The 26605-nt window shown below is 39.3% G+C and overlaps 1 protein-coding gene and 1 long non-coding RNA gene across 5 annotated transcripts in view; one reads left to right on the top strand and one right to left on the bottom strand.

Moving 5' to 3' along the window:
• Window positions 1-17840, bottom strand: part of LNPEP (leucyl and cystinyl aminopeptidase) — a 100456-nt gene extending 82616 nt beyond the window's left edge. For 2 of the 4 annotated variants that reach the window (XM_045033957.1, XR_002744487.2), the window contains exon 1: window positions 13142-13256. In XM_045033957.1, coding sequence (XP_044889892.1) covers window positions 13142-13169 — 28 coding nt within the window. In that variant the 5' untranslated portion in view covers window positions 13170-13256. Of the gene's footprint in view, window positions 1-13141; window positions 13257-15642; window positions 15918-16524 lie in introns of those variants that run through there. The other 2 variants (XM_003981162.6, XM_019837388.3) reach the window with 2 other exon arrangements.
• LOC123379180 lies at window positions 3550-7232 on the top strand. Its single transcript, XR_006583328.1, has 2 exons — window positions 3550-3662; window positions 6978-7232. It is a non-coding gene; the product is annotated as an uncharacterized LOC123379180 (long non-coding RNA).
• Window positions 17841-26605: the final 8765 nt, after the last annotated feature.

Below are 26605 nucleotides of genomic sequence, written 5' to 3'. Positions count from 1 at the left end.
AATTTAGTCACTGAACCAAGTTTCACTGCAGCTCTTTCTTTACTGCAGTTATTTTTCAGGGGATTTATAAGCGAAACTGAAGATCAATTTTGATTATGATTCACATACCAGACAGTAAATATTTCTTGAAGACAAATTATTCTGTTTGAAGAACCCAGAGAAAATAAAGATTGAGAAAAAAAAAATGAACAGTGCCACAGGGATCTGTAAGAAGGTATCAAAAGGACTAACATATACGTAGTTGGGAGTCCCAAAATGACAGGATAAAAACATTGAGACAGAAAAATTATTAAGAAATAATTGCCCCAAACTTTGCAAATATAGTGAAAGACACACATTCATAAATTCAAGAAGTTCAATGAATCTTAAAAATAAAAGGACCAAAGACAACCAAACCAAGACACAATCAAACTTCTAAAAACCAAAAGTAAAAAAAAAAAAAAAACACTCGCAACTAAATAGGAAAAGACTGATATGTTACATATAGGGTAACACCGGTACAAATACCATGAGATTTTTGCTTTTGTTTTTGTTTTTTTTTTAGGTAAACTCTACCCCAATGTGGGGCTGAAACTCACAACCCAGAGATCAAAAGTCGCATGCTCCACAGACTAAGCCAGCCAGGTACCCCTCCATGAGTTTCTTAACAGAAAACCATGAAAGCCAGAAAATGATAGAGCAACATCTTTATTGCTTTTACATATATGGAACTGTTATTATATGTTTGTGTAATATACATAATACATGTTCTATATTACACAGATATATTTATACCTTTGGGTAAACATGTCTCCAGAATACATAAACAACTTCTAGAACCCCTAACCAACTCTTGAACAGCCATTTCACAAAAAAAAATGAACTACTGCCAAAAAAAAAAAAAAATACATTCAATATCAGTAGTCATCAGGGAAATGCTATTAAAACCACACTGCAATACACACACTGGATTGGCTAAAATTTAAAAAATTAATCATACCAAATTTTGGTAAGGATGTAGAGAATAAGCACTCTCAAACACCACTGATGGAAATGTAAAATGGTAAAACCCGTTTGGAAAACAGTTGGCAGTTTCTTAAGTTAAAACAGACAGCTCGTAGGTAATCCAACCAATCAACTCCAAGGCATTTACCTAGGAGAAACTAAAACAAATGTCTACACAAAGACTTGTATTTGAGTCTTCACAACAGTTTTATTTGTAATAACTCAAAGCTGGAACCAAATGCCCATTAAGAGGTAAATGGATAAACAAATAATGGCATATCAATACAATAGAATACTATTCAGCAATTTAAAAAGAAAAGAGAGAAAATGGAACTACTGATAGAACATGGATATTTCAAAATAAATTATGCTAACTGTAAGAAGCCAGGTGAAAAAAGACAGTCTATGATTCCATTTATACAAAGTCTATATAATTCCATTTATATAAAATTCTACAGAATTAGAAAGTAAACCAATCTATGGTAACAGAAAGCAGGTCAGTGATTGCCTAAGAATGGGAATGGAGGGAGGAATAAATTATAAAGCTTTCTGGTTTTGCTTTGACTTTAAATTTTAAAAAGGTAACACCAAGAATGAGGAATATGCAACACTTCAGTACTCTGATTTTAATTATAAAAAGTCCAATCTGAGAGGTTTATTTGAACAATAACTACTCATTGGCAGACACCAGACTTTAGACCTTTGTTCCAAAATGGCTTTTTCTCCGCTCACAAAAAAGGAAGCATAAAAAGTCTCCTGTTTAAACGTATTCCTGACACTTAAACACCAAGAGACGTAAGGCTAATTCTCTATAATATTAATAAGTATTTCAAAGTACTTCGAATGGCTGCATTAGGATGAGTGGGTATATCACCTATTTTTACAGAATTCTCACTCAGTTGGCTGAACTTATGTATACATGGCAGGGTGTACATATTTATACTTAATCAGTTTACCATATGTCTTAACTTGGGGGCAAGACAGTTTTAAGCAGATCAGTCCTAGTTATTAATGGCCCCAAAGAGCCCCAAGAAAAAAAAAAAAGACAGTTGATTCTAGTTCTCTTAAAGATCCAGATCATTCTATGGCAGGGCAAGTATGGGACAAAGGGTTTTATAACATTCTGGACAAGCAGAAAACAAAAATAACTGAACTTTGTAGACCTTTAATTCATTATAATTAAGATAAGTCTAAGACATCACTCAAGGGCTGAGAAGTTAAATGATGCATCCATATTAAGTGTTATGTTGGAGGGAGGGGGTATTGGGAAAGAGGGGCAGCTTGTTGAAATCCCTTCAAATATAAACAGAATATAGATAAAAATCCATTTTATAAAGGACAATTGAATACTTTTTTAAAATCTGTGTCCTCCCTAGAACTATCCAGGGCTGAAATGAAATGACAGTAGAGTCTTCAATTAACCAAGGCGTCTGAGGTGTGGCTTGTCAGATATTCCTGGCTAGTACATTTCCTTCTATGACCTAGATCTATCTTAAACTCGCTGCCCAATTCCATCAGCTCCACTTTCTACCCATTTTAGACTCCTAAGGTGTTCATCTCCAGCCCCTGTAAAAGGCAAGTTTAATGCTTACAGTGACAGTTCTCAAGGTGCAGTATGGGTACCCTGGGAATCCCTCATATTTTTTTAGCGGTCTTCAAGGCCAAAACTGTCTTCCAGTTGAGATGTTATCTGCCATTTTCACTCCCATTCTCTCGTAGGTATAGGGGAGTTCTCCATAGGCTACACGCACGACATGAGATACAACAGACTGAATGCAAATCTGAAAATCCAGTTGTGTTCTATTAAGCCAGACATTAAAGAGACTTGCAACAATGTAAGATAATTCCTCCCCTAATTTATTTTGGAGGATAGCTATTTTTCATTTAAAAATGTAATTTTTTTTATTGTCACTATGAAATTTACTAATTTTTATTTTTAAAAAAATTTTCAGTGCGAATTTCTAGTACAGTAAATATCTAGACATATAAACAAAATCTCCTAGAGATTCACAATAATTTGTAAGAGTATAAAAGGGGTCCTGAGACCAAAATACTTAAGAAGCATAACTCTTGCTTTTAAAGATAAATAAAAAATTCCCAAACTCTCCAGATACCACAATTCAAGCACTGAAGTTTCATTATACTGTTTGAAAAAGCATATAGAGTAAATACATGAAGAAAAATAAATACAGATGGTCTGTATAACTTTATACAAGGGCACAAGGGGTTTTGAATCATCCTGGATTCCTGGGTTCAGAAAAAAAGAACTGAACCATTTGTGTTTCTTTCAGCATCCTTAGGAAGAAGGAATGTAGACTCTAACCATTTGTTCCTATGGAAAAATATAATCTTCTTTACCTTGAGATAAACAAATGGTCCAAAATATGGCTGCCTATGTTCCCGAAAATTCACGTGCTGAAATGCATGTGTAACCCCAATGCAACTGTATTTGGAGACAGGGCCTTTAAAGAGATAATTAAGGTTAAATGAAGTCATGGGGGTGGAGCTGGTAAGACGGGTGTTCCTGTAAGAAGAGGAAGAGCCTCGAGAGCTCTGTGCAGAGGAAAAGCCATGTGAGGACACAGCAAGAAGGTGGCCAACTGCAAGCCAGGAAGGGGACTTTCACCAGAAACCAACCATGCTGTCACCTTTACCTTGGACTCCCAACCTCCATAACTGTAAGAAAATAACATTTCTTTGGTTTAAGCCACCCAATCCTGTAGTATTTTGTTATGGCAGCCTGAGCTAATACACTGCCTATACCATTTCTGTGTTATAACTCCATAAATATACTGAGACGGGGAGGGATATTTTTAAGAGGGAAGGATATGTTGAATAAATATCTTCACAGTTTACATATCATAATTTATGTTACTTGGCCACTAGGGAGTTGTTTCAGTTTTTTCTCAAAATGTCATTTAATTTTTATCCTTTGATTAACCTCGGGACAGAAACCCACATTTTCTTCCTCCTGGTTAGTGTCATGTCTAATATTCATACTTTCATATCTCAGCTCATGCTGTAATACACTTCGACCATTAGTTATTCTGTTGTGTCGACTAATAACCCCTGCCTCTCAATGGTTTTGCCTGATTAACAGCCATGATGCAGTTTCACCTACTCTATTCTACCCATAAGGCCACATGAATGCTTATACATGGCCAATTCATGCCTTCTTCCCAATTCTGGGATAGTAGGAAATTCCTTTTTAAAAGTCTCATTTAACTGGCTTGGGATTTGTCTTTGTGGCTCACTAATGAAGGGCAAAGTCTCCAAGAGTAGGCCAGCCAGAAGGCCCCACAGGACTGCAGGAAAAGAAACTGATTTAACTGCATCACTTTGGTCTCAAATGCAAACCTGCTAACCTTCATCTTGCTTCCCCTCAAACACTACGACCATTTCTTATTTAGCACTATCTTCCCAGTACAAAGCACAGGGTCTGAAAAAGCAGGTGCTGGAAAGGCGTTTCAGTGGAAAAGAAAGCTGAATGAGCACTGATAAGAATATTCAAAAAAAACTGATTTGGAATTACTCTACTTGTCTTAGAGAAATTTAAAGAAAAAGGAAAAGAGCACTGAAATTCAACCTTACTTGGGAAAAAAAAATTGAAAAAGTAAAAATGACACACAACTGTTACTTAAAGTTTGTTCTGGAGTTGCATGAAGTAATATTAGTTTCAGATAACCTTTAATGAGCATCTAATATGTGTATCTAATGTGTGGAGCACTATGTTGGGTACCAACTCTATTAGGAACCAAATATAGGACAACTGTGTGCTTTCTGTCATATGTAATTGATGGTTCCTGGCTGAACAAGCATGTACATTTATACAGAACAGGAAATGTGGTTTTCACCATTCAGAAAATGGAGTCATAAACAAATGGTACCTCTGCTTTCATAATATACCATTTATGCCTCTTTGAACATTCTTGGGAAGAAACATGAACTCCAATAACTTATTCCTGTGAGAAAACACTATTTTCTGAACACTGAGGCTTCCTAGGAACGATTGTGACTCAAGGAGAGGAATGCCTCTACTATGTTCCCATGCATTCCAGCCATACAGCCATTTAAAGGATTATTTCTTACTTCCTTCACCTTGCTATTGTTCAAAATCACTACCTTATATGATTCAGAAGTTCAGAATATTATCTTAGCGAGGAAAAAAACCCAACAACAACAACAGGCAACAGGCCCAGAGACTTCTGGCAGGGTGGATGGAGGTAGGGAGGTAAACTGCCATAAATCACAACAGATTCTCAGAGCCAAAGAGGGGCTGCCAAGTTACATTCCTTTAGCAAAAATAATAACAAAATACAGTGTCACAGGTACTAGCACAACTATAAATTCACTAGTAAAACTAGTTTCTTATTAAGCTTCTGTGAGGACACAAACAAAACAGGTAAGAATTTAAACACATTATATCATAGACATGTTTGCATTCCCGATGTCTGAAATACAGGCCTTGTTACCAGTTAAAGAAGTACCTTTATTCTATACCTTCATGTTAACACTACCCCTTTTAGTCTTGAATTCCTAACTGTTTCAACCCCACCCAAGAGACAAAATATATTTAATACCTGATTTAACACCGAAACAAGTTCTACTTGTATGAAGTGTGTATGAAGCGAGGTGTGCTTATTCCATTTGCTTGACAGAAAAAGAACTAAACTGGATGTAGAAATGAATAGTTCCTCTACTCTTAGGCAACACTTCCCTCCAAGTGTTACAAATGCATAATTGTTAATAAATATGAAATGGAAAGAATCCTACACTGACCTAAAGCCTTTAGTAAACAAGATACAAGAAATATCATTTGTGGCCCAACTTTCAAAATCTCACTATGGCAGGAATGTGCCATATCACCATGTCTCCTAGACCTCAGTGATATCAGAAAAAGTTTTGAGCTTCTGTGCACATTTTAGTTTTTTAACTAAACATATTAAAACATCTTGATATTATCTTTTTTTTTTAATTTTTTAATGTTTATTAATTTTGAGACAGAGACAGAGTGTGAGCAGGGTAGGAGCAGAGAGAGAGAGGGAGACACAGAAACTGAAACAGGCTCCAGGCTCTGAATTGTCGGCAAAGAGCCCGACGCCGGGCTCGAACCCATGAACTGGGAGATCATGACCTGAGCCAAAGTCAGACGCTTAACCGACTGAGCCACCCAGGCACACCAATATTATCTTTAAATAAGAGTCACAGAGCCAGTGAGTAAGGAGCCAGAATTTGAAGGCCGGCAGTATGAATTACTTTGCACTATTATGCTACACGATAGTAGTCTTACAAAAGGAGGTAGATTCATGGGTAGATCTCCAAATGAAAAAATAAAAGTATAAAACCAAAACTATTTAAGGAAAGCAGTGTGGGATAGGACCCGTGCTCCTCCAAACCTGACCGTTTTCAAAGAGAATATACTAAATTGTGTGTTCATATACCTTTTTTCAAAATTTATTGTGCTGTATGTAAGCTTTCCAAGGGCAGACAGAGACAATACTGCACTCTTACTTGACTCCAGCTTTAAGAATAAAGCTTAGGGGCCACCTGGGTGGTTCAGTCGGTTAAGCATGCAACTTCGGCTCAGGTTATGTTCTCGCGGTTCATGGGTTTGATCCCCTTGTCGGGCTCTGTGCTGACAGCTCAGAACCTGGAACCTGCTTCGGATTCTGTGTCTCCCTCTATCTGCCCCTTCCCCACTTGCACTCTCTCTCTCTGTCTCTCAAAAATGAATAAATGTTAAAAAAAAAAAATTAAAAATTAAAAAAAAAGAATAAAGCTTGGAACAAGTTAGCACATAGTGAAGGTATATTTTAATATATTTATTTGAGAAAGGTATCCTTTTAAAAACTATTATTTTTTAAAAGAAGAGATAAGTAGGGACCTGTCAAAAACAAATTTAAAAAATACTTGTTAACTGATGCAGTTTAAAATGGTATGCAAGAAGAATCTGTATTAAAATATTCCCTCTGGGCTTCTTCTCTGACCCCCAGTGCTGATTCCCCAAAAGAAGAACGGACCAAGGAGACATGGAACACTAATTTTGGTTTGTAATATTTTTAGTCTTGATAAAAATAAGAAATGAAGAAAAGCATTAGCAAGATGTAAAAAGGAAGAAATTCAAAATGAAAAAAGTAAATAAAGAACAACAAAAATACATTTGAATCCCGGTATTACCTGGTTTCTATAAAATAGACTTAAGACAAAGCATTCATCTAAAACAATTTTTCTACAATAAATTCTGTGTGTGTGTGTGTGTGTGCGTGTGTGTGTATTCATTTCTGTATTTATTTTCTCTAGTTGTTAGTTATAATGGAATAAAGAACCAAGAAAATATAAAATTTACAATAATGTACAAAGTCCTAGCAATAACCATTTAATTCTACTGAACAACCACCATTCAAAAACACTGTCAATTCCACAGAGGAAATACTCTACTTAAAATTCTGGCCAGGGGGCACCTAAAACACATCAATTTAACAAGTGCAACAAGATATCCCATGGACTAAAGAATACAGACAAACAGTACAGAGTATTGTCATAAGGATCAGAATTCACAAAAAGACATGCCATTTTATTCACTTAAAAGTTAGCTAATATTCTTATGGGGAAAAATTAAAATTATTGTAGCTTAGTTTTCAATTTTCTTTTCTAGGCTAAATTATTTACCATAATGTTTACATTTATATTGAACTTGTCCTCCAATCAAATTTATAATCTTTATCACATATAGTAATTTTTAAAATATTTCCTTATAAGTCCCACAGTCCTTGACAATCCTCAGGGCACCTCTGAGAAAGATTTAGCCATAAAAAGTAATTGAAATTGTCAATGCATCCTAAATACTTATGCTCATCAATCTTTCAGGTAAATCTACATAACTACAAATACTTTGTAAAGATTTAAAGCTAAAAGGTTTATTTTTAATTCCATCAAATATTTGGATATAGTTCCAAAAGAATCTTAACGTATCATAATTCATTATATAAAATGAAAAATGGCATTAGGCATAAAAAATACCTGTGAGTGATTTAAAGAGAATGCCTATCACCAAATGAGATCTGCAAAGAAAATTTATGAGGACTCTTCAGTGTATGCAGAATGCTTTTGAGCTAGAAAATACCTCAACTGGTGAATAAATTTGCTAGACCTGATGTCAGAGGGATTTGAAAAAGAACTATTTCGCTGATAATTCTGAAATACTTTTCCATCTGACTCATCAGACTGATAAAATTCAAGGTAAATGACAATCTTAAATCTTCATAGTAAAAACTTTGCCATCAATTTACAACTTGCTGAGGGTTAATTTGACTATCATTAACCCATTGAAAAATATAGTGGTGATTATCCAAAAGTCTGGGATTATAACTACATTTTTGTCCACCAATAGTCACTGTCATTTCATTATCTGCCAAGAAAAGCTTCTATGCGTGAATTCAAGTTTTTATCTCAACAATGTTTCCTGAATTGGCAGTTAATTAAACTACAACCATGTACCGAACTGCAATGAACTGCACTAGAGCAAAGTTGGCCACACTGTAGTGAACATGTGCTTATTTCTACCTACTTCAAAACACTATCATCTAATCCCCAAGTCAGACTGGACCCTCCTTCTATGTTCAAGTATTTTTCTGTGTGCTTCCTCCAAATGAAAACTTACAAGCTTCTCACAGTAACCTGTACTAAGGAAGATGGATGTGAGGCTGCTGTTGTAAACAGCAAAGCATTTCTTATTCCTACTAATACTCACTACATCCACGCTGAGTTTTCTTAATCTAGCCAGCCAATCTAGATATGAAAGGACAATGTCAGTGGCCCAAAGGGCTTAGGTATTTAGCACTTAGTTTAAAGGGCAGAGAAAATACTGCTAATAAGTATAACAAGGAAGCAGCCCAAGCTCATGGACATTATTTTGATAAATCTTGGACATACTCATTCCTTCCACCAGGCTCTAAGGTCCACAGCAGCCCCTATAAATCACTGAGGGCATTCTGACAATTATGGAACAAGAAGAAACCAGACAAGGATCAAACCACTTTTGCCTTCGAATCCCACTACCAATACCAAGTTAAAGAAAGATCTTTAAAACAGTTAGCTCTCTTCAATCACTCCCACTAATCACCATGCATTTTTCCTCTGAAGAAAACCCTGGAGTGGTGCAATGCTGTTGAGATGATGACTGTTCTAACAGCTATTTTAAATCTTAGGAAATAAGTTTCAGCTGTGAGAAATACCATAACCCCAAAGCTTCCCTGCCCACCTGAAAGTTGGTCTAGGACAGTGAATGCCTAAGACAGTTGTTTACGAAACACTATCACAGAGCCCTGGCCATTATTTGCTGCAAGATCTAGGAAGGAAAGGAGCACACCCAACCCACAAAGATACCCATTCTCTCACTGTAGTTGTCATTCTCCTTTAGCCCAGTTTATGAAATTCTCCCCAGAGAAGCATAAGGAAGCCTTTAACTCCCTTCATCCCAGATCACTGGTTTGGCCTCCCTGACAGCACCAGGGGGCTAGAGAAAACTCTGGTCTGTCCAATCCCCAATCCACAAAAGTCCAGACAACTGGCTTAAATTTTGTTTTGGTGACTGCATTCTTGAAATATGTGGAAGGAATGCCCAGGAGACCTTCATTAAGCAATAATACACACTAAAGGAAAAGACTTCAAAGAGCCTTGTACAATTGAACTTACTTCTCCATTGTTTTTTCAAACTCCCTTAGAAGCCTGAATTTTCTTTATTTGGTCAATGAACTGGTTTCCTCCAAGTTTAGATGCAAGGGTTGAAATTTTTAAAAAATAAATTGGTTCATAGGGCACCTGGGCGGCTCAGTGGGTTAAGCATCTGACTTCGGCTCAGGTCATGATCTTACAGTTTATGGGTTTGTGCCCCGGATCCAGCCCTGTGCTGACAGCTCAGTTCAGATTCTCTGTCTCCCTCTCTGCCCCTCCCCCACTAGCACTCACGTTCTCTCAAAAATAAATAAATATTAAAAAAGACTTAAAAAAAAGTAGGGGCACCTGGGTGGCTCAGTTGGTTAAGCATCTGACTTCAGCTCAGGTCATGATCTCACAGTCTGTGAATTCAAGCCCTGCATCGGGCTCTGTGCTGACAGCTCAGAGCCTGGAGCCTGCTTCGGATTCTAGATCTCCGTCTCTCTCTGCCCCTCCCCTGCTCATGCTCTGTCTCTCTCTCTCTCAAAAGTAAATAAAAATATTAAAAAAAAAATTTAAAAGTATAAATTGGTTCATTGTTCACTCATAAGCATCAGTACAAAAGTGGAGCAAAAACAGGTAATAAAAAACAGTGACTACTATCGTGATAGTCCTACAGAGTCAATGGCTCTAGGGGCACGTGGGTGGCTCAGTAGGTTAAACATCTGACTCTTGATTTCAGCTGAGGTCATGATCTCACCGTTCATGAGACTGAGCCCCACCTCAGGCTCCATGCTGATAGTGTGGAGCCTGCTTGGGATTCTCTCTCCTGCCCGTCTCTCTCTTTCTCTCAAAATAAATAAATAAACTTAAAAAAAAAAGTCAATGGCTCTATATTCTTCACATTTGGTAAAGAGAATAGTCTTAACTCACAAGTGACTATGCATTTCCTGACTATGATAGAGAGAAGTATGTAGCATGATTAAACTTGTGTCAAATGTTTTCTATGTCCTTCTAAGGTTTCCAAATGCCATTCTTAACTCACTCATCCCCTTACTCCTCAATTTCTTTTGTCTAATCAGTCCTTTTGTCTACTTGCCCCTTCCAAACCCAACTCCTCCATCTTTTGACCTCATACATCAGTGTCCTGCTCCCCAAACTAAACTAACTTCTCAAAGATTTGCAAGACTCAAGGTATGACCATTTTGGAAATCTCTGCCTTATCAGTTTCCCCCTTTACCTTAAATCTCTACATTTCTCTCATCTTCATCACTAATTCTCTTAAGTCTCAATTTTCCCGAAATATCTTTGGTTTCAAAGTCCTACAGGTGCTACCAGGACAATCACAAAAGGATTACAACAACAAATAAGGCTGCAAGGGAATCCTGCCATCCTTCCATAGATTCAGGAACAAGAACTATTTTGTTTCTGTCATATTTACTGCACAGAAACACCAGGGCAATGAGCAGCTTTTTTTACAAAGGCCACCAGATATACAAGGAGCTGAACCACCACAAAGGCTCCCAAATTTCCCTCCATTCTCATTCCTGGTTTCCTGTGAACGCTCGGAAAAGATATATAGCTAGAGACTCAAATTAAAGAAAAGAAAAGAAAAGAAAAGAAAAGAAAAGAAAAGAAAAGAAAAGAAAAGAAAAGAAAAGAAAAGAAAAGAAAAGAAAAGAAAAAAGACATTCTCTGGTTGCTCCAATAATATTATGGAAAGATCTACTGCTATTATTAGCTCCAGCTCCGACTTCCTACAGTTTTCAAGACGTGAGGTAACTACCTGACAGAACATGGCTACACTGTCCTCATCTCTACTGCCAAAAGCCATGGGCCCAATGTAGCTCCATCACAACTTCAAGGGTAACCTTGGATAAATTCCTTCATATCTCAATTTCCTAACGCTTTCACAGACAGGGTTGAAAATGTTTCATTCCTTAACAGGAATATTATACCGCATCATTAGAAATGTGAACTTATTGGTGGCAAATGTTATATGAACAGGTTTTAATACAATTCTGTATATTTATTTCATAGTTAGAAAACTATCTTAACGTTTTATTGTTTTTGTTTTTTTTCTTCTAGATTTCTTAGTTTTATATTAGCATGAAAGCAAAACTAGATTCTTCCATTTCATTTCTCTCATTGAGGTCAGCATTACCTGATAACAGGTTTGTGGGTTTCTTGCAACTGTGCCCAGCAGAAAATCTACTTGTAAGTGGGCGTTCAAAAAACAGTGTTTGAATGAACTCCTGAAGAGGAAATCACCCCTGGCTTATTTTCTATATGGTAATTCCCTTATAACCAATCTCTCTAGTTATATATCTTTCAATTCTCAAGGATCATCTGTAGATAAGCTTATTTTAATTGCTCCTAAAATATGCTGTTTGTCTCAAGACACTCCTTTTTTGGAAATTGTTACAAAGCAAAGGACATGCCCCCATCCCCCTGTTTTCCTTAAAAACTGGATAGTTTCTAGTTACAGCCTCAACCCTAGAATATTAAATCATGTTAATACTTGATTCCTATACAGTCCTATTTCACTTAAATGAAACAGAACATTCAAGACAGAGGATAAAAACATATTTTAACTTCGGGGCGCCTGGGTGGCGCAGTCGGTTAAGCATCCGACTTCAGCCAGGTCACGATCTCGCGGTCCATGAGTTCGAACCCCGCGTCGGGCTCTGGGCTGATGGCTCAGAGCCTGGAGCCTGTTTCCGATTCTGTGTCTCCCTCTCTCTCTGCCCCTCCCCCGTTCATGCTCTGTCTCTCTCTGTCCCAAAAATAAATAAATGTTGAAAAAAAAAAACTAAAAACATATTTTAACTTCAATCACATAAACTATGATCTTCCATTTTTTAAGGATTTTCTTTCAACATGGTTATTTATCACAAAAGAAATAGTATATATATATATATATATATATATATACACATATATATATACATATATATATATACACATATATATATATATACACATACATATGGTAAGCTCTTATTTTTGACAGATGATGCTAATTTTTTTTAAAGAAATGCATAACTATAGGACAAGTGTTATTTGTAAGATAAAAAGATGGGGGTGCCTGGGTGGTTCAGTCCTTTAAGCGGCCAACTTTGGCTCAGGTCATGATTCAACTTCCTTTGGCTCAGGTCATGATCTCATGGTTCATGGGTTCGAGCCCCTCATTGAGCTCTCTGATGTTAGCATGGAACCCGCTTCAGATCCTCTGTCCCCCACCCCCCCACCCCCACCCCCCGCCCTCTCTGCCCCTCCCCATTCACGCTCTCTCTCAAAAATAAACATTTTAAAAAAAGATGAAATCACAATTTTATACTACAACCTATGAATATCTAATTTGTTGTCCAACTTCTCATTTTGGAAGTTGGGTAATATTTTTGATTGGATGCCAATCTAAAAACAAAAACAAAACCAGTTTCTAAGACAGGTAAATCCCCCTTGTTTGATCATATACCAGGTTGTAGTATACAACATATACCAGGTTGATTCCTTGGGGCTTTGTTCATAAGAAAAAAAGACAAACTGTTTAACTTATGTTTTCAGTTCTGGGACTTCAAAATATCAATGCTTCTCCATCGTCTAGATACCACAAACTAGAAAGCAAAGGAGAAAAATATATAAATACATATACACAAAAACATATACATATGTGTCCTTTTCGATCAGTACACATCTAAATCCTGAATTTGCCTACCTAATAAAGTTCTCAAAAGCTCCCTTCTGGTGAATACTTCTAGTATCCTCAAAATTAAGTTGTACATTTCTAGGCCCAACCTCAGACCTCCTTAATCATATTCTAAGAGTGAGCCTTGGCATTTACATTCCTTAACATGAATTTAAATTATTCTGAAATACCCAAATCCTACATGTAAATGAGGATAAAGAAATAAAGAGAAATAAAGCTACACAGTCATCAAATAATCACTTGCCCTAATCTAGTACATCTATCAAAAGACCTAGAGAATTGCCAGCAATTTTTTGTTTTGTTTTTGGTAATAAATAAATTACTACTTCTTAAGAGTTTCACCTCTAACTGCCTAACAGGACATAATAGCTACTGCCAAATAATCTTTAGTACTGGTCCAGTGCATCTTTCTCCCCATAAAAAGTCACCAAAAATCCAAAACCAAACTGGATATCCAGTCTTCAATGTAATTGTCAGCAGTCCCTTCCGAGGGCAAGATCAAAAATATCTCCTGAGCCTAATGGCACTAGGATTCCTTCTTATAAGCCCTTTCTGTAGGTAAGCATATTAAATAGATTACAGCAGTATGTTAGCTGGACAGGTTAACATAGGATACTCATCAAATGAACCCATTATCAGCAGGCAGAGAGCAGTGCCCAAGAAAAATGAGCCACACACACAGCAAGTTTTGACAGAAAACTGGGAAAGCAGAGAAAGTCGTATTGGAATCGATGCGTACGGACAGTCAAAATGACAAAACAAACTAAATGTGCCTCCTTTACAAATTTCTAGGTCAGAGGGTGAAACCATTGACAAGATTTTAATTGGAAGCTATGTGGTTCTGAACTGCTGAAAATGGTTTTGTTAAGCTCTCGCACCTCTCTATATATGTAGGGATATATCAAAAAGTGGTGAAGATTTTATTAAAAGAGGATGAATGTGCAATAAAAGCCAATATCAAGCTCAGTAAATCCTGTGATTATAAATTCAAAGGATAATGAAATACTCTACACCAAGACACCCAGACCTAGGGGAGAAGAATTAGATGTACCTATCCTTTGTACTCAACAGGATTAAGTACAAAGATAAACATACTTTCCACTATACCAAGTCCTGTTTAAAGACACTAGAAAATTGTACAGCTATCCTTCAAAAGTTCTGAAATAAATAACCAGTCCAGTGCTTAAACCTGAAAAGCACTTTAAATTGCTAGGAGCTAATTTTTTTTTTTTTTTTTACTTTAGATATTGTAGTTTCTATTTCTTTGTAAAGGACACTAGATAAGCTTCCAAGGAGTGATTAACATATTAAAATGATGCACTGTCAAACTGTCTCCAACAGATTCTGGAAATCTGGAAGACTGATAGGAAAAGGATTAAAAATCCAATTTCCTACATAAAAGTTAAAGCACTGCTTCCTTTTTGTTCTTCTCTCTGGGACTTTCCATTCACCTCTCAAATGTGACAATTGGCAAGTATTCACATCTAGAGGAACATGTTTTAAGCGGAGAAAAGGCCCTAGTTCAAACACTTGAGAATGTACTTTAATTCTGGAGGCACAGGTCCACCACATCAGCTAGCAATAATCTTAACCAAATGGGTGACTCAGCCTTGTTGTGGGGAATTTTTTTAAGTGAAAGTTCACATTTAAAATCCTACAAACATGAAAGCTCCAAGTATTCTAACCAGGACAAAGAAAAAGCCTTGGAATAGTCATTTGAAAGGATTTAATGATTTGTATCAAACATATTTTACACTAAAATACTAGATGGTCTCAAAGTTTACTTTTAGCTCAAATTTTCCTTAATTCTTGGTAACTTTACCCGACTATTTTTAGAGCAATAGTAATAACAAATAGAACCTGAACGAGAAAAAAAAAAATTCAGAAATAAAGTTGTCATCTTTAAGCCTAATTAGTACAGACAGGAAGATGGCAGTAGAATAAAGCATTCTGAATTAAGGACAAGGAGAAAAGAAGGAGTAATTCGAGTAATTCGCAGTCCCATGAATGAAGCACAGCATACGACAAAGTCTGGCTAGGGTTTGGGATATAGTGGACAATGTCTCTGTCTCTTGAGTGGCAAGTGACCCACCTAAACAGGAGTAGATGTTGGCTTCTATTAATGCGACAAACTGTCTACCTGAAGTAACCAACCAACCGCAAGAAAACACATGTCAACTAGGGACTAAATCCTCTAGTTTCGCTGTGAATTCTCCCTTACTGGCAGTATTCCTACTCTCTGCCCCAAAAGGGAATCCATATACTCAACGCCACAAAATGGTAACGCATCTCACCCCTATATTGTGACTCTGGCACTTCTGGTCCAAACAAAAGCCATCGGTTTTAACTAGGGTGGGATTTATTCTGTCCATTCAGTACAGAGCTGTGGCTGTTTGCAGGGCATCCTGCAGGCTCCTGCTTTGACTCTCCCCTCAAGTCACATTGTGATATCACCATGACGGACCCCTGATATTTCATGAGCCTTAGACTGAAACACTGGTATTATCAGAAACCCGTGAAGGGAAGCTTGAAAGCCCTGCGGAGTGCCTCAGCAACAGAGGGGAGGGTGCCAATGCGGGCGGGCACCTATTGGGCACAGAACAGGACTATGCAAGCCTTTCCGCAAGTTTCCCTTCCTTCCACTAAATTAACCTGCAAAGCCCCCCACCCCCCACCCCGCCCCATTAGGAAAAGTCACGCCGGCAACTCGAGGAAGGACAGGGGAGACCTCTCTCCTTGCACCACAGAAGTTTGGTTTGGCAGTGACCGAGGCTTAACCCTTCCTGCCAAAGAGCCGAGGCCGACACCCGTCTTCTCCAGGGGCAAACCCTGGCGGCCAACTTTCCCCTCCTCTGCGCAAAGCAACCTAAACTTTGCTGTTCGCCCACCTGGCCGCGCAGCGGGTCTGGCGGCACCCGACGCCTCCTGAACCTCGGCAGGCGATGGCACTGACCTTCACGCCAGCCCCTAGTCCCGCGCCGGCCTCTGCCCGCCCGCCCACCCACCTCAGCCTCTAGCTGCCTTCCCCAGTCGGCTTCCACCGCCCCTAAACCCTCGTGGGAAGAAGCCCACGGTGGCGAGCGACTGCAGCCCGACCGACCCCGCGTGTCACGACAGCCAATGTCCCTCTGCTCCCCAGAGAGTCCCGGCCCCGACGCCTCTGGCTGCCTACTCACCGTTAGTAAAGGGATCCATTTTCCCCCCGCCGCGGCTCCTTACAGCCTAAGCGCCCAAGCTTCCTACTCCAAGAACTGAAGCGGCCCTGTCGACTGAGCATGCCCAGCGCGGCCGCGGAGGGCTGTCGGGGAGGTGCAGCGAGGGGCGGCGCCGCTCCGCCGCTCTGAGGTTCCGCTGCTCCGGGTTTTGCAACAGCTGCAGAAATAGCGAGGGAGGCCAGAGGGAAAAACACCGCACCGCCCGAGGCCACCGCTCAAGAGAGGAAGGGGAGGAGCAGGTTAGAGCTGGGGGCAGCCTCGTGGGCGGGGCCCGATGAGGCCCCGCCTCTCCAGGAAGTGGGGCTGCTCGAGCTCTTCAGTGCTGGGGGACAGTAGTCAGTCATTTAGCAAATGTGACGGTCTACTGTGTGCCGGCCCGGCGAAGTCTTAGGCGCCGGAGCCGGACACTGCGCCCAAAAAACAACGACCATTGCCCCTCGTAGTGGACATTGCACAGACAGACAATAAACAGACACAGAAGGCACACAAGACTGAAAGATTTGTCCCGCTGAGCATTAAAGGGTGATGTGATGGAGAGTGAGTGGAGAACTAATTAAGACGGCGTGGTGAAAAGAGGCCTTGCTGAGAGATGCCACTGAGACAGCGATCTGAAGGCAGAGCTCGCGCCTGCGGGCGCAGGTCGCTCCCCGGAATGCGAAGCTTCGGTTTCCCTGGGGAGACTGGTTCCAGATTGCTCACTTCGCCAAGGCCCGAGGGAGTAGGGGCTGTGGGTCATGCCCTCAACAGAGTGGTCCCCTGCGGTCGTTGGCCGGCAAACTGAAGCAAGGGCGAGGACCCCCCGCAGGGTCCGAAATGCCCGGGTTCAAGTCCTCAGGCCACAGGTTCCGGGCGCGGCCTCTACATGCAGGCAGATCACAAAACCTGGCTCTGGATTCCCCCGGGCTGCGGGCGCCGCAGTTTGTGAGCAGAAGGCCTGCCGGAGCCTAGCTTTGAATCAACACCTGCGGCTCCCTTGGGTGCAGCTGCTGGGGCCCGCGGACAGGCCTGGCGGAGCAAGGTTGGAGAAACGGAAACTCTCTTAGCCTGTCCCGCCTCTCCTACTCGCGCCATTGCCTCCAATCCCGAGACAGCATTGTTTTCAATGTCAAATCCAGGCATACCCGACGAACCTTCGGAATGGAAGAACCAGGGGCCCAGTGAGCCCCGAGTTCGTGGGGACCCGCCTCCTTATCCCTTGTTCGAAATGGCATCGCCGCCACGCTCGCAGCGAAAGCCTCGGCCCTCCCAGCGCGCAGCCACAGCCTCCTTCCCCTACTCCACTCCCGCAGCCCTGGCCCCTGCAGCGACTTGGCTCCGGCAGTGCCTCCCTGCGCCTGCCAACTGTCACACACTCCTCCGTGGCTGTCAAAAGCAGGACGTCGGGTGCAAACAAGCCGCCGACGAGCGCAAACAGCCTGGGCAAACAGGGACGCCTGGGGTGCCGTTTAACCCGCACGGAATTAGAAATTAGGTTTTAGAGAAGTGAAATATATGTGCAATATTGTATTTTTGAATGTCAGTTGTACTAAATCACCCACTTTCCACTCACGCTTTAAAACCTCCAATGGATACAATAAAAGTGAAACTCCTGGTCTAACTCTGGAACCTCATCTACACTTGCTAACGATGTTTTGGCCACAGAGGCCTTCTTTCAGTCCCTGGAAGTCCCCAAATTCTACCCGGCATTGTTAACTATTCCTCTTGCATGTTCCTTGCGCAAGAAGGATCCCTTCTGCCTGGTACTTCGCCTGCTGGTATCTTCTTGTCATTTAGGTCTCAGCTCAAATGTCACCTCTGCAGAGAGCCTTTACCTGACCACAGTGGAAAATAGCCACATAGTGTCTTCTCTAAAGACTGGGCCCTCTTCTCTTTTCTTCACAGCACTCATCACTCTCTGAAACAATGTTTCTGTTTGTTGTTTCATTATTCTCAAACTCCTTCTCAAGAGTGTAAGCTCCATGACTGCAGGGTCATTACCTTTTAAGGGCTGTATCCTACCGAAGATAAGTATGCCATAAATAATTTATGAATGAATTTGTGAACAGATGCGATGGTAGTTAGAGTTCTAGTTTACTTGGAATGTTGAAAACTCTGCCAGAGAACATCTCTGTATTGAGTGCTGTCTTTGTGATCAGTCCAGAGAAGATGTCAATCTTAGGATACCTCAAAGCTGCTCTCTCCCTACTGTGTTAAAGATAATCAGAGGCCTTAGGCTGCCTCCTCCCCCAGGCACTTCAGAAGCCCAAACAGGAAGTGAACCACATGATTGGTGCCATCTGTGCTCAGATATTATGTAGTATTCGCAGTGCTCAGATATTATATAGTATACGCAGGGCCGGATTTTGTTAAAAGAACTCTGCATCTTATATTGCTCAGAAAAATAGACTCATCCTTATACTTTAGGTCATGACATGTTCTTTTGGAGTTATTTTTGCAGTCAAAGCACTTAATATCAGAGATATTTAAAACTCCCCAGAGTGTCAAATCACCTCATCTCACCTTACCTGTAAGCTAGAGTCTATCATGCTTTTAAGTGTGAAACACGTTATCTTGTGTTTTGTCTTAAATACTTTAATTCTGCAGAGACTTGTGGTAAAAATGCTTCACCACTGCAGTAGCAAATATAGGTGGGTCATGTCTACCTGAGATTTCTTTGAAATAGAGATAAATAATTTCTTTGTCCTCTTTGCCAACCTCTTGCCTCCCATCCCTCCCATTCCTACACACACACACACACACACACACACACACACACACACACACACTCATACACACAGACATTAAGGACATTTAAAACTTGTGGCTTTGTAATGGAGGTAAAAGAAGTGAACAACTAAAATATTTCAGAATCCTGCCTACCCTCAAAAGAATAATAATAAATTTTGTTTTGCTGTATTCTGGGATTTCTTTGTGGGTATTTTTGTTTATTTGGATACCATTTTACATTTGACTTCATAAAGACTTTTTGAGGGAACACAGTTTCACAAATTTGCTATTGATTATGTGTCAGTCTTTAACTTCCTCTTCTCCTCCTACCCAGAGTTGCTTCTTTAAGGATATAATACTTTAAATTATAATGAAGTTATTATTCATTATCAGAGGAGATAGTGTGACATTATCTTCTATACCCATTTACTATTTTCAAAATTCTTGCTGCCTACCATTTAATATTTGAAAACCAAAAATTTGGAGGACTAAATATAATATATAATAAATAACATGAAAGGAAAAAATATAAGCTCCCTGAGTAACAAATAGCATGTATTTATAAAAAGGCAGCAAATTTGCTAATCAATGGATATAGAAACATTTTTTTTAATCAAAATAAAGAATTTGGTCTGCCATGGATCAACTAATCCAACTCTCAATTTAATGGATAAGATGAATTCTGGAGAGGCTGGAGGATTTATTCACAGTCCCATAGCAGACAGAGACTAGAAGTCAGGTGATCTGTGTTCTAAACCAATGCTCAGGAGTTTGTGGTTGCTTTCCAATTCTCACAGGAAACTTAGGGTCATTGGCAATAATACACAAAAGGGATATGTAGTCAACAGAAATATAGCTAGCTTCATCCTACTAGAATATGGTTCCATTAATTATTTAATTGATATTCCTATTTAATTTGCTAATATTCCATGTGACCGTTATGTTTAGCATTATTAAATATCTTTTCTAATTACTCTGAAATAAGCTAAACAATACCTTAATTTGGTGCAAAAATCTGAAAATGATATTTATTCAGCACTCTTTTTTTTAATTTTTGTTAATGTTTATTTATTTTTGACAGAGAGAGAGAGAGAGCATGAGCAGGGGAGGGGCAGAGGGAGAGGGAGACACAGAATCTGAGGCAGGCTCCAGGCTCTGAGCTGTCAGCACAGAGGCTGATGCAGGGCTCGAACTCACAGACGGTGTGATCGTGACCTGAGCTGAAGTCAGACACTCAACCGAGTGAGCCATCCAGGCGCCCCTATTCAGTGCTCTTGAATACACAGAGGATGATGCTTGTTTCCAGGACAAAGGTGACCACCATGAGGTTTCCAGTGACTCCAGACTCTACCCAGTCAACTTAAGGACCAGAGGAATCAGTGTCTCATTACATCCGTTAGCCTATTTGCAACACACATGCTCTGCATCATTTAGTGATGTTTGAAGCTATAACAAATTAAGAAATGTTTAGATCACTAAGGAAAGCAGAATAATTATGCAACAGAGTTCTTGCAGAGCTTAAACATTAGCAAAAAGATTCAGTTAAATAAACTAGAAGGTTATTAGAAAGGAACAGTTATATAGTAAGTCAGATGCTTTGAACTACAAGAATCAATATGCTGAATCAAACTAGCATGGACATCAAGGAAATTTTTCATCTCATGTTAAGTGCAGAGATAGAACAGTGTCTGGTCACAGCTCCCAACCTCACCGAGAACCCAGCTTCTCATTCTGTCTACTCTGTGAACAATTTTCCAAAAGACTGAGTGTCATGTGGACAAAAAGGGGGTTGCATCAGAGAAGGCAGAAGGAATATTTTCTTTGGTGTGTCTTCCTCAAGAGCAAGGAAACTTTTCTCAAAAATCCCCCATTAAGATTCTCCCTAGGTTTCAATTGCCAAAACTGCATTTTGTACATTTCTAAACCAATCACTAGAAATAAAAACAGGGTTACTATGAATGGTTCCTTACACAAAGTAGAGTTTAGGAATGCTGAGTTAGGATTACTTCCCTGTTTCATATGGGAGAGGTGGGGGGACTTGGGCAAAATCATTTTTATTATTCAGAAGGGTGAAGGGAGGGTTAAGCAACCAAAATATCAAGCAGGCAGTCTAAATGTCAACTGAAGGTTATGAACACTGATATATTTTAATAATATTTTGATAATTTCTTTAAACCCTAAGGCATTTGTCACAGGAAAAGTAAAGACAGAGCCCAATTCAATGTAATTTTGCATATAATTTATCAATGTAATCAGGATTCCAAACCAAGAAACGGTATATCATTAAACTTCAAATTCTGATCTGGAAGTAACTACTAAAATAGAAAAATAAATTGGACATTTATATTTGTTTGTGAAGGCTGTTGTAAAAGTTATCACAATCTAGGTAGCTTAAGCAACAGAAATGTATTGTCTCATAGTTCTGGAGGTTAGAAACCTAAGATCGAGGAGTCAGCAGGGCCATGTTCTCTCTGAAGGCACCAGGGAAAGATATCTTCCAGGACTCTATCCTAGCTTCCTTGGCTGGTGGCAGTGTAACTTCAGTCTTCAGGTGGCATTCTCCCTGTGTGCACACCTGAGTCCATATTTTCCCTTTTAATAAGGGAAACTAGTCATACTGGATCAGGCGCCCACCCTTCAACAGTATGACCTCATCTTAACTAATTAAATCTACAAAGATCTTATTTCCAAGTAAAGTCACATTCTGAGGTAATGAGGGCTATGACTTCAACATGTGAATTTGGGAGGAGGGGGTGGTGCACAATTCAACTCATTATAGCAGTATCTTTCTAACAAAGTTGAAGATAAGTATCAAGAAAGATTTGACTTCAAAGAATATCATCAGGAAGTAAAAAGACAACACACAAAATGGGAGAAAATATTTGCAAATCATATACCTCACAAGAGACTTGTATCAAGAATATATAAAGAACTCTTGCAACTCAAGAATAAAAGACAAGTCAATTAAAAATGAGCAGAAGATCTGAATAGACATTTCTCCAGTGAAGACATACACATGACCAATAAACACATGAAAGGAGGGTCAATATCATTAGCCATTAAGCAAATGCAAATCAAAACCCCAATGAGATGCCACTTCACATTATGGCTAGGCACAGGCATAGGATGGCTGGAATCAAAAAGGCAGACGTAATAAATGTCAGCCAAGATGTAGAGAAATTAGAACCTTTACGCGCTGCTGGTGGGAATATAAAATGGTACAGCTGTGTTGGAAAATAGTCTGGCTGTTCTTCCAAAAGCTAAACATAGAGTTAACAAATGACCCAACAATTCCACTGCAGGTATAAAGCCAAAATAATTGAAAATGTGTATCTATACAAACACTTGTACATTAACGTTCATAGTGGCATTGTTCATAATAGCCAAAAAGTATAAACGACATAAATGTTCATCAAAGAAGTCAGTTACAGAAGACCATATATTACATTATTCCATTTATATGAAAAGTTCACAATAGGCAAACGGGTAGAGAAAGTAGGTTCGTGGTTGCCTAAGACTGTAGGGAGGGAGGAATGGGAAGTGAGTGTTCATAAATATAAAAGCATGTTATTGGGAGAAAGAAATGTTCTAGAATTGACCATGTTGATATGCACTCTGAGAATGTCCTAAAAACCATTGTCCCTGTGACTGTAGCAAGTTGCTTAACCCCCTGGGCTTTATTTTCTCCTTTGTAAACTGAGGAGACAGCTACCACCGTCTTAGGGTTACTGTGAGAAAAAGATGAGTTAACACACCAAACGTGCGTTGGACAGAAACCGGTACAAAAAAGCACTAAGGATGTATTTGCTATTACTATTAGATGTGAATTGTGAAACTTTAATACCACGTGTATTGCATGCAAAAAAAAAAGTTTAGACCTGCAAAGTGTAATGCGAAAGCAAAAAATGTGTACAATGCTGATATATTCCAATCTGATAATTAAAAATAATGATGTCCTGAGTTTTTGATATTGGTATCTAAGTCCTGCATCAGCTGGGGCGTAGCCAGGCTAGGAAGTGTCAGAGATGGTGGGCCCTGCTCCAGGCTATGAAAACCAATCATAGATCCTCTTCTATAAAAGTCAGAAGATACAAAAGGTATTTTTAGAAATTATCTCTAGCTGGAATTTTTGACTGACCTCTTTCTAGGGAGATGTCTACACTCCTGAAGATTCTGTTTCAGTTTTCCTTCTCCTTTCTTTATTTCTAACAGCTATGCTAAAACAGAGCCTGTCTAAGGTTCATTCCCATTAAATGTGTCCTTCAGGTTTTTGTTTGTTTTTGAACATGAGAAGGTACTGTAATATTTATGCAGAAAATTACACTTTACTGTGATTCTTGGCTGACTCTGGGATGACTCAGATGCTTATTTCCTCCCTCTGGCTGAGAGCTGCCAGCACAGGCTGTCAGTTAGCAACATTTGTGGAGTGCCCATGGTGCACAGAACACCAAAGAGAACTAAAAACAGAACAGGAGCTACAGTTTCGCTTTTAAGGTGCTTACAACACATTGAGCCAGTCAGGACAAGCACACAGAATATATACATAATGCATAACAAATGACACAGAAGTATACATATGTACTAGCAGGCCCAGTCTGGGGCAAAATTGATGAGTAGGTGTCTCTGAGTTCTACCAGGTTCTATTTTCTATTTTCCTTCAGCACTTCTAGGTGCTGCTTCACACAGTCAACAAATATTTATCAAATGCTATCTGTATACCACACCCTTGAGTAAGTGACAGATACTGCCTTCCAGAGCTTCCTACCAAACCAGTATTTTCTGGAGTATTGCCCTTATTCCCGAACCCACCCACGCCAATCTCTCTCCCAGGTTCAGGTTTCTCTCTCTCTCTCTCTCTCTCTCTCTCTCTCTCTCTCTCTCTCCTTAGAGCTCTTTTCTCAGCTAGCTATAAAGAACTAAGTATTAATTTAAAAAAATTTAAAAGTCACACTAAAGCATGACTAATGAGTTACAATGTAATACTTTAACTTTCACTAGCCCAAAGGAATGGATCTGTAATGGTGAAATTACAGAAGAAAAGGCAACTGGGTAAGAGAAGATGTATTTTGAAAAAAAAAAGTCTAAGAGGTTTCCTTTTTTAGACAGCATTTTTTAGATTTGGATTTGCAAGGCCAACACTGCAGGTGTTATTTCTACCTAGGTCCTCAGTGAGATGGAGGAGACAATAGTATATTCCCCATGGCCTTAATATCCAAACAACTAGGCTACCCAGAGAAATAGTTATCTGAAACTAGAAGAATAATACGCTTTTCCTACCAGGTGGTGGTTTTCCTGGACTATAGAACATTATTTTTAAAACAGTGCTTTGAAAAAGAAAAAAATAAAATAAAACAGTGCTTTTAATTAGTAGTGTCATAACAGTTGCCTATAGATAAGGAACAAGTTAGAATAAGAATAAAAAAAATACAAACCTTTAAATGCTATCCAGCCTCTCTCTCAACCAACAACTTTTTCATTGTTGTTTAAATAACCCTAATTTAGTCCCTGAGTGTAAGTTGAATTAATTTGCGCAGGACATAGGGTCTGACTCCTGTGGGCTCTGTCTGGTTCACATGAATTGTGCATAGTTGTTTCAGACCAGACCTTTCCTTTGATCTTTATCAGCTTGAATATCTGTACCTGTTTACCCCTTGCCAGCTTAAAAAGCTCTGTTTGTCCTTCTAAAATTCCTACCTAAGTCTTCAGGCCTACATCTGGAGCATGAATAGACAGGAAATAAAAGCATATGCTAATAGCCTTGTGCCATGAAGAGAGTGTTTCTCTTTTAAAAAAAGTTCCCCAAACCTCATTCCTGCCTCTTTCCATGTTTGAGGGTTACAGAGTTCTACCTGGAGCCTGCTTCAGATTTGTGTCTCCCTCTCTCTCTGCCCCTCCCCTGCGTGTGCCCTGTCTCTGTCTCTGTCTCTGTCTCTCTCAAAAATAAACAAACAACAAAAGAATTTCTAAGCTCAGTTTGCTAGAAAACAGTTTTTAATGAGAAATACGGTTTTAAAACCAAGAAATAATATTCTTTGTATCCCTTAAGTCTTTTCATAGACAATTCACTCTGCCTACCTTAAAACCGGCTTTGGGGGCACCTGGGTGGCTTAGTCGGTTGGGCAGCTGACTTCAACTCAGGTCATTATCTCATGGTTCATGAGTTTGAACCCGGTCAGGCTCTGTTGGGACAGTTCGGAGCCTGGAGCCTGCTTTGGATTCTGTGTCTCTCTCTCTGCCCTTCCCCCGTCGTTCTGTCTCTGTCTCTGTTAAAAATAAATAAACATTAAAAAAATGTTTTTAATAAAATAAACTGGGGTTTGTAGGGGGTGCCTGTGTGGCTCAGTAGGTTAAGCATTTGACTCTTGGTTTCAGCTCAGGTCATGATCTCACTGTTCATGAATTGGAGCCCCATGTCAGGCTCAGCACTGCGGGTGCAGAGCCTGCTTGGTATTCTTTCTCTCTCCCTGTCCCTCTGCCCCTCCCCTGCTCTCTCTCTCTAAATAAATAAATAAACTTTGAAAAAAAATAAAATGGGGTTTGTATTGTAACTGAGGTATTGTTTGGATGACTACAGGGACATGTCAGGTGTTATTAGCATGGGAATCTCCTACACTGAAGCATGAACCTGAAATGAGGTATTGAAAGAAAGAAATATGGTATCATTCTACAGAGGGAGGCATGAACTTTCAAGTGTGGGAAATCATATGTGTAAATACCTAAAAGCTCGAGATTAATCATGTGCCAAGAGTAGAGAACTGGCTTCCTGACTTTACCTGAGAACATGGTAGAAGATGAAAACTTTTGGATAAAGAGAAAAAAGTAGCAAAAGATTTTGGAGTTATGGATGCAGAGTAGAGTTTGCATAAGTGATTGAAACATAGACACTTTTTTTTTTTTACCTTGCTAGTTAAGTTTACATTTCTCAGAATTTCCAGCCATTTCTCCCTATGAATATTGGAAGATTTTCCTGATTTAAATCCTGAACAAAGTAGTTTATACTACTACCTTCCTGATACAATGTTAGGCATCCCACAATTTTATTTATGAGAAATCAATACTATGAAGTCAATATTGCAAACCAATTTCCATCCTAAGGAGCCTCTTATGTAAAAGTGTTAGGCATTTGCACATTGGAAAATAAATTATTATAGCTTCTGGGAATATGCTAGACCAGGTACCTTGACTGACCTTCTTACTAAGAATAATTAAAAATGTAGACTAAAATGTATTTTTTAATTGTTTGAATGTATGGATGACTTGGAAAGCCAGTGAGAAATAGTCATGGATCAAAAACTAATTGAAGGCAGGAACCCTGAGGGGTAAGCAGAAGGCTGAA

The sequence above is a fragment of the Felis catus genome, chromosome A1 (assembly GCF_018350175.1).
Source record: "Felis catus isolate Fca126 chromosome A1, F.catus_Fca126_mat1.0, whole genome shotgun sequence".
Taxonomy (NCBI): domain Eukaryota; kingdom Metazoa; phylum Chordata; class Mammalia; order Carnivora; family Felidae; genus Felis; species Felis catus.
The sequence above is the reverse complement of the archived record's forward strand: the minus strand, read 5'-3'. Positions and strand labels throughout refer to the sequence as shown.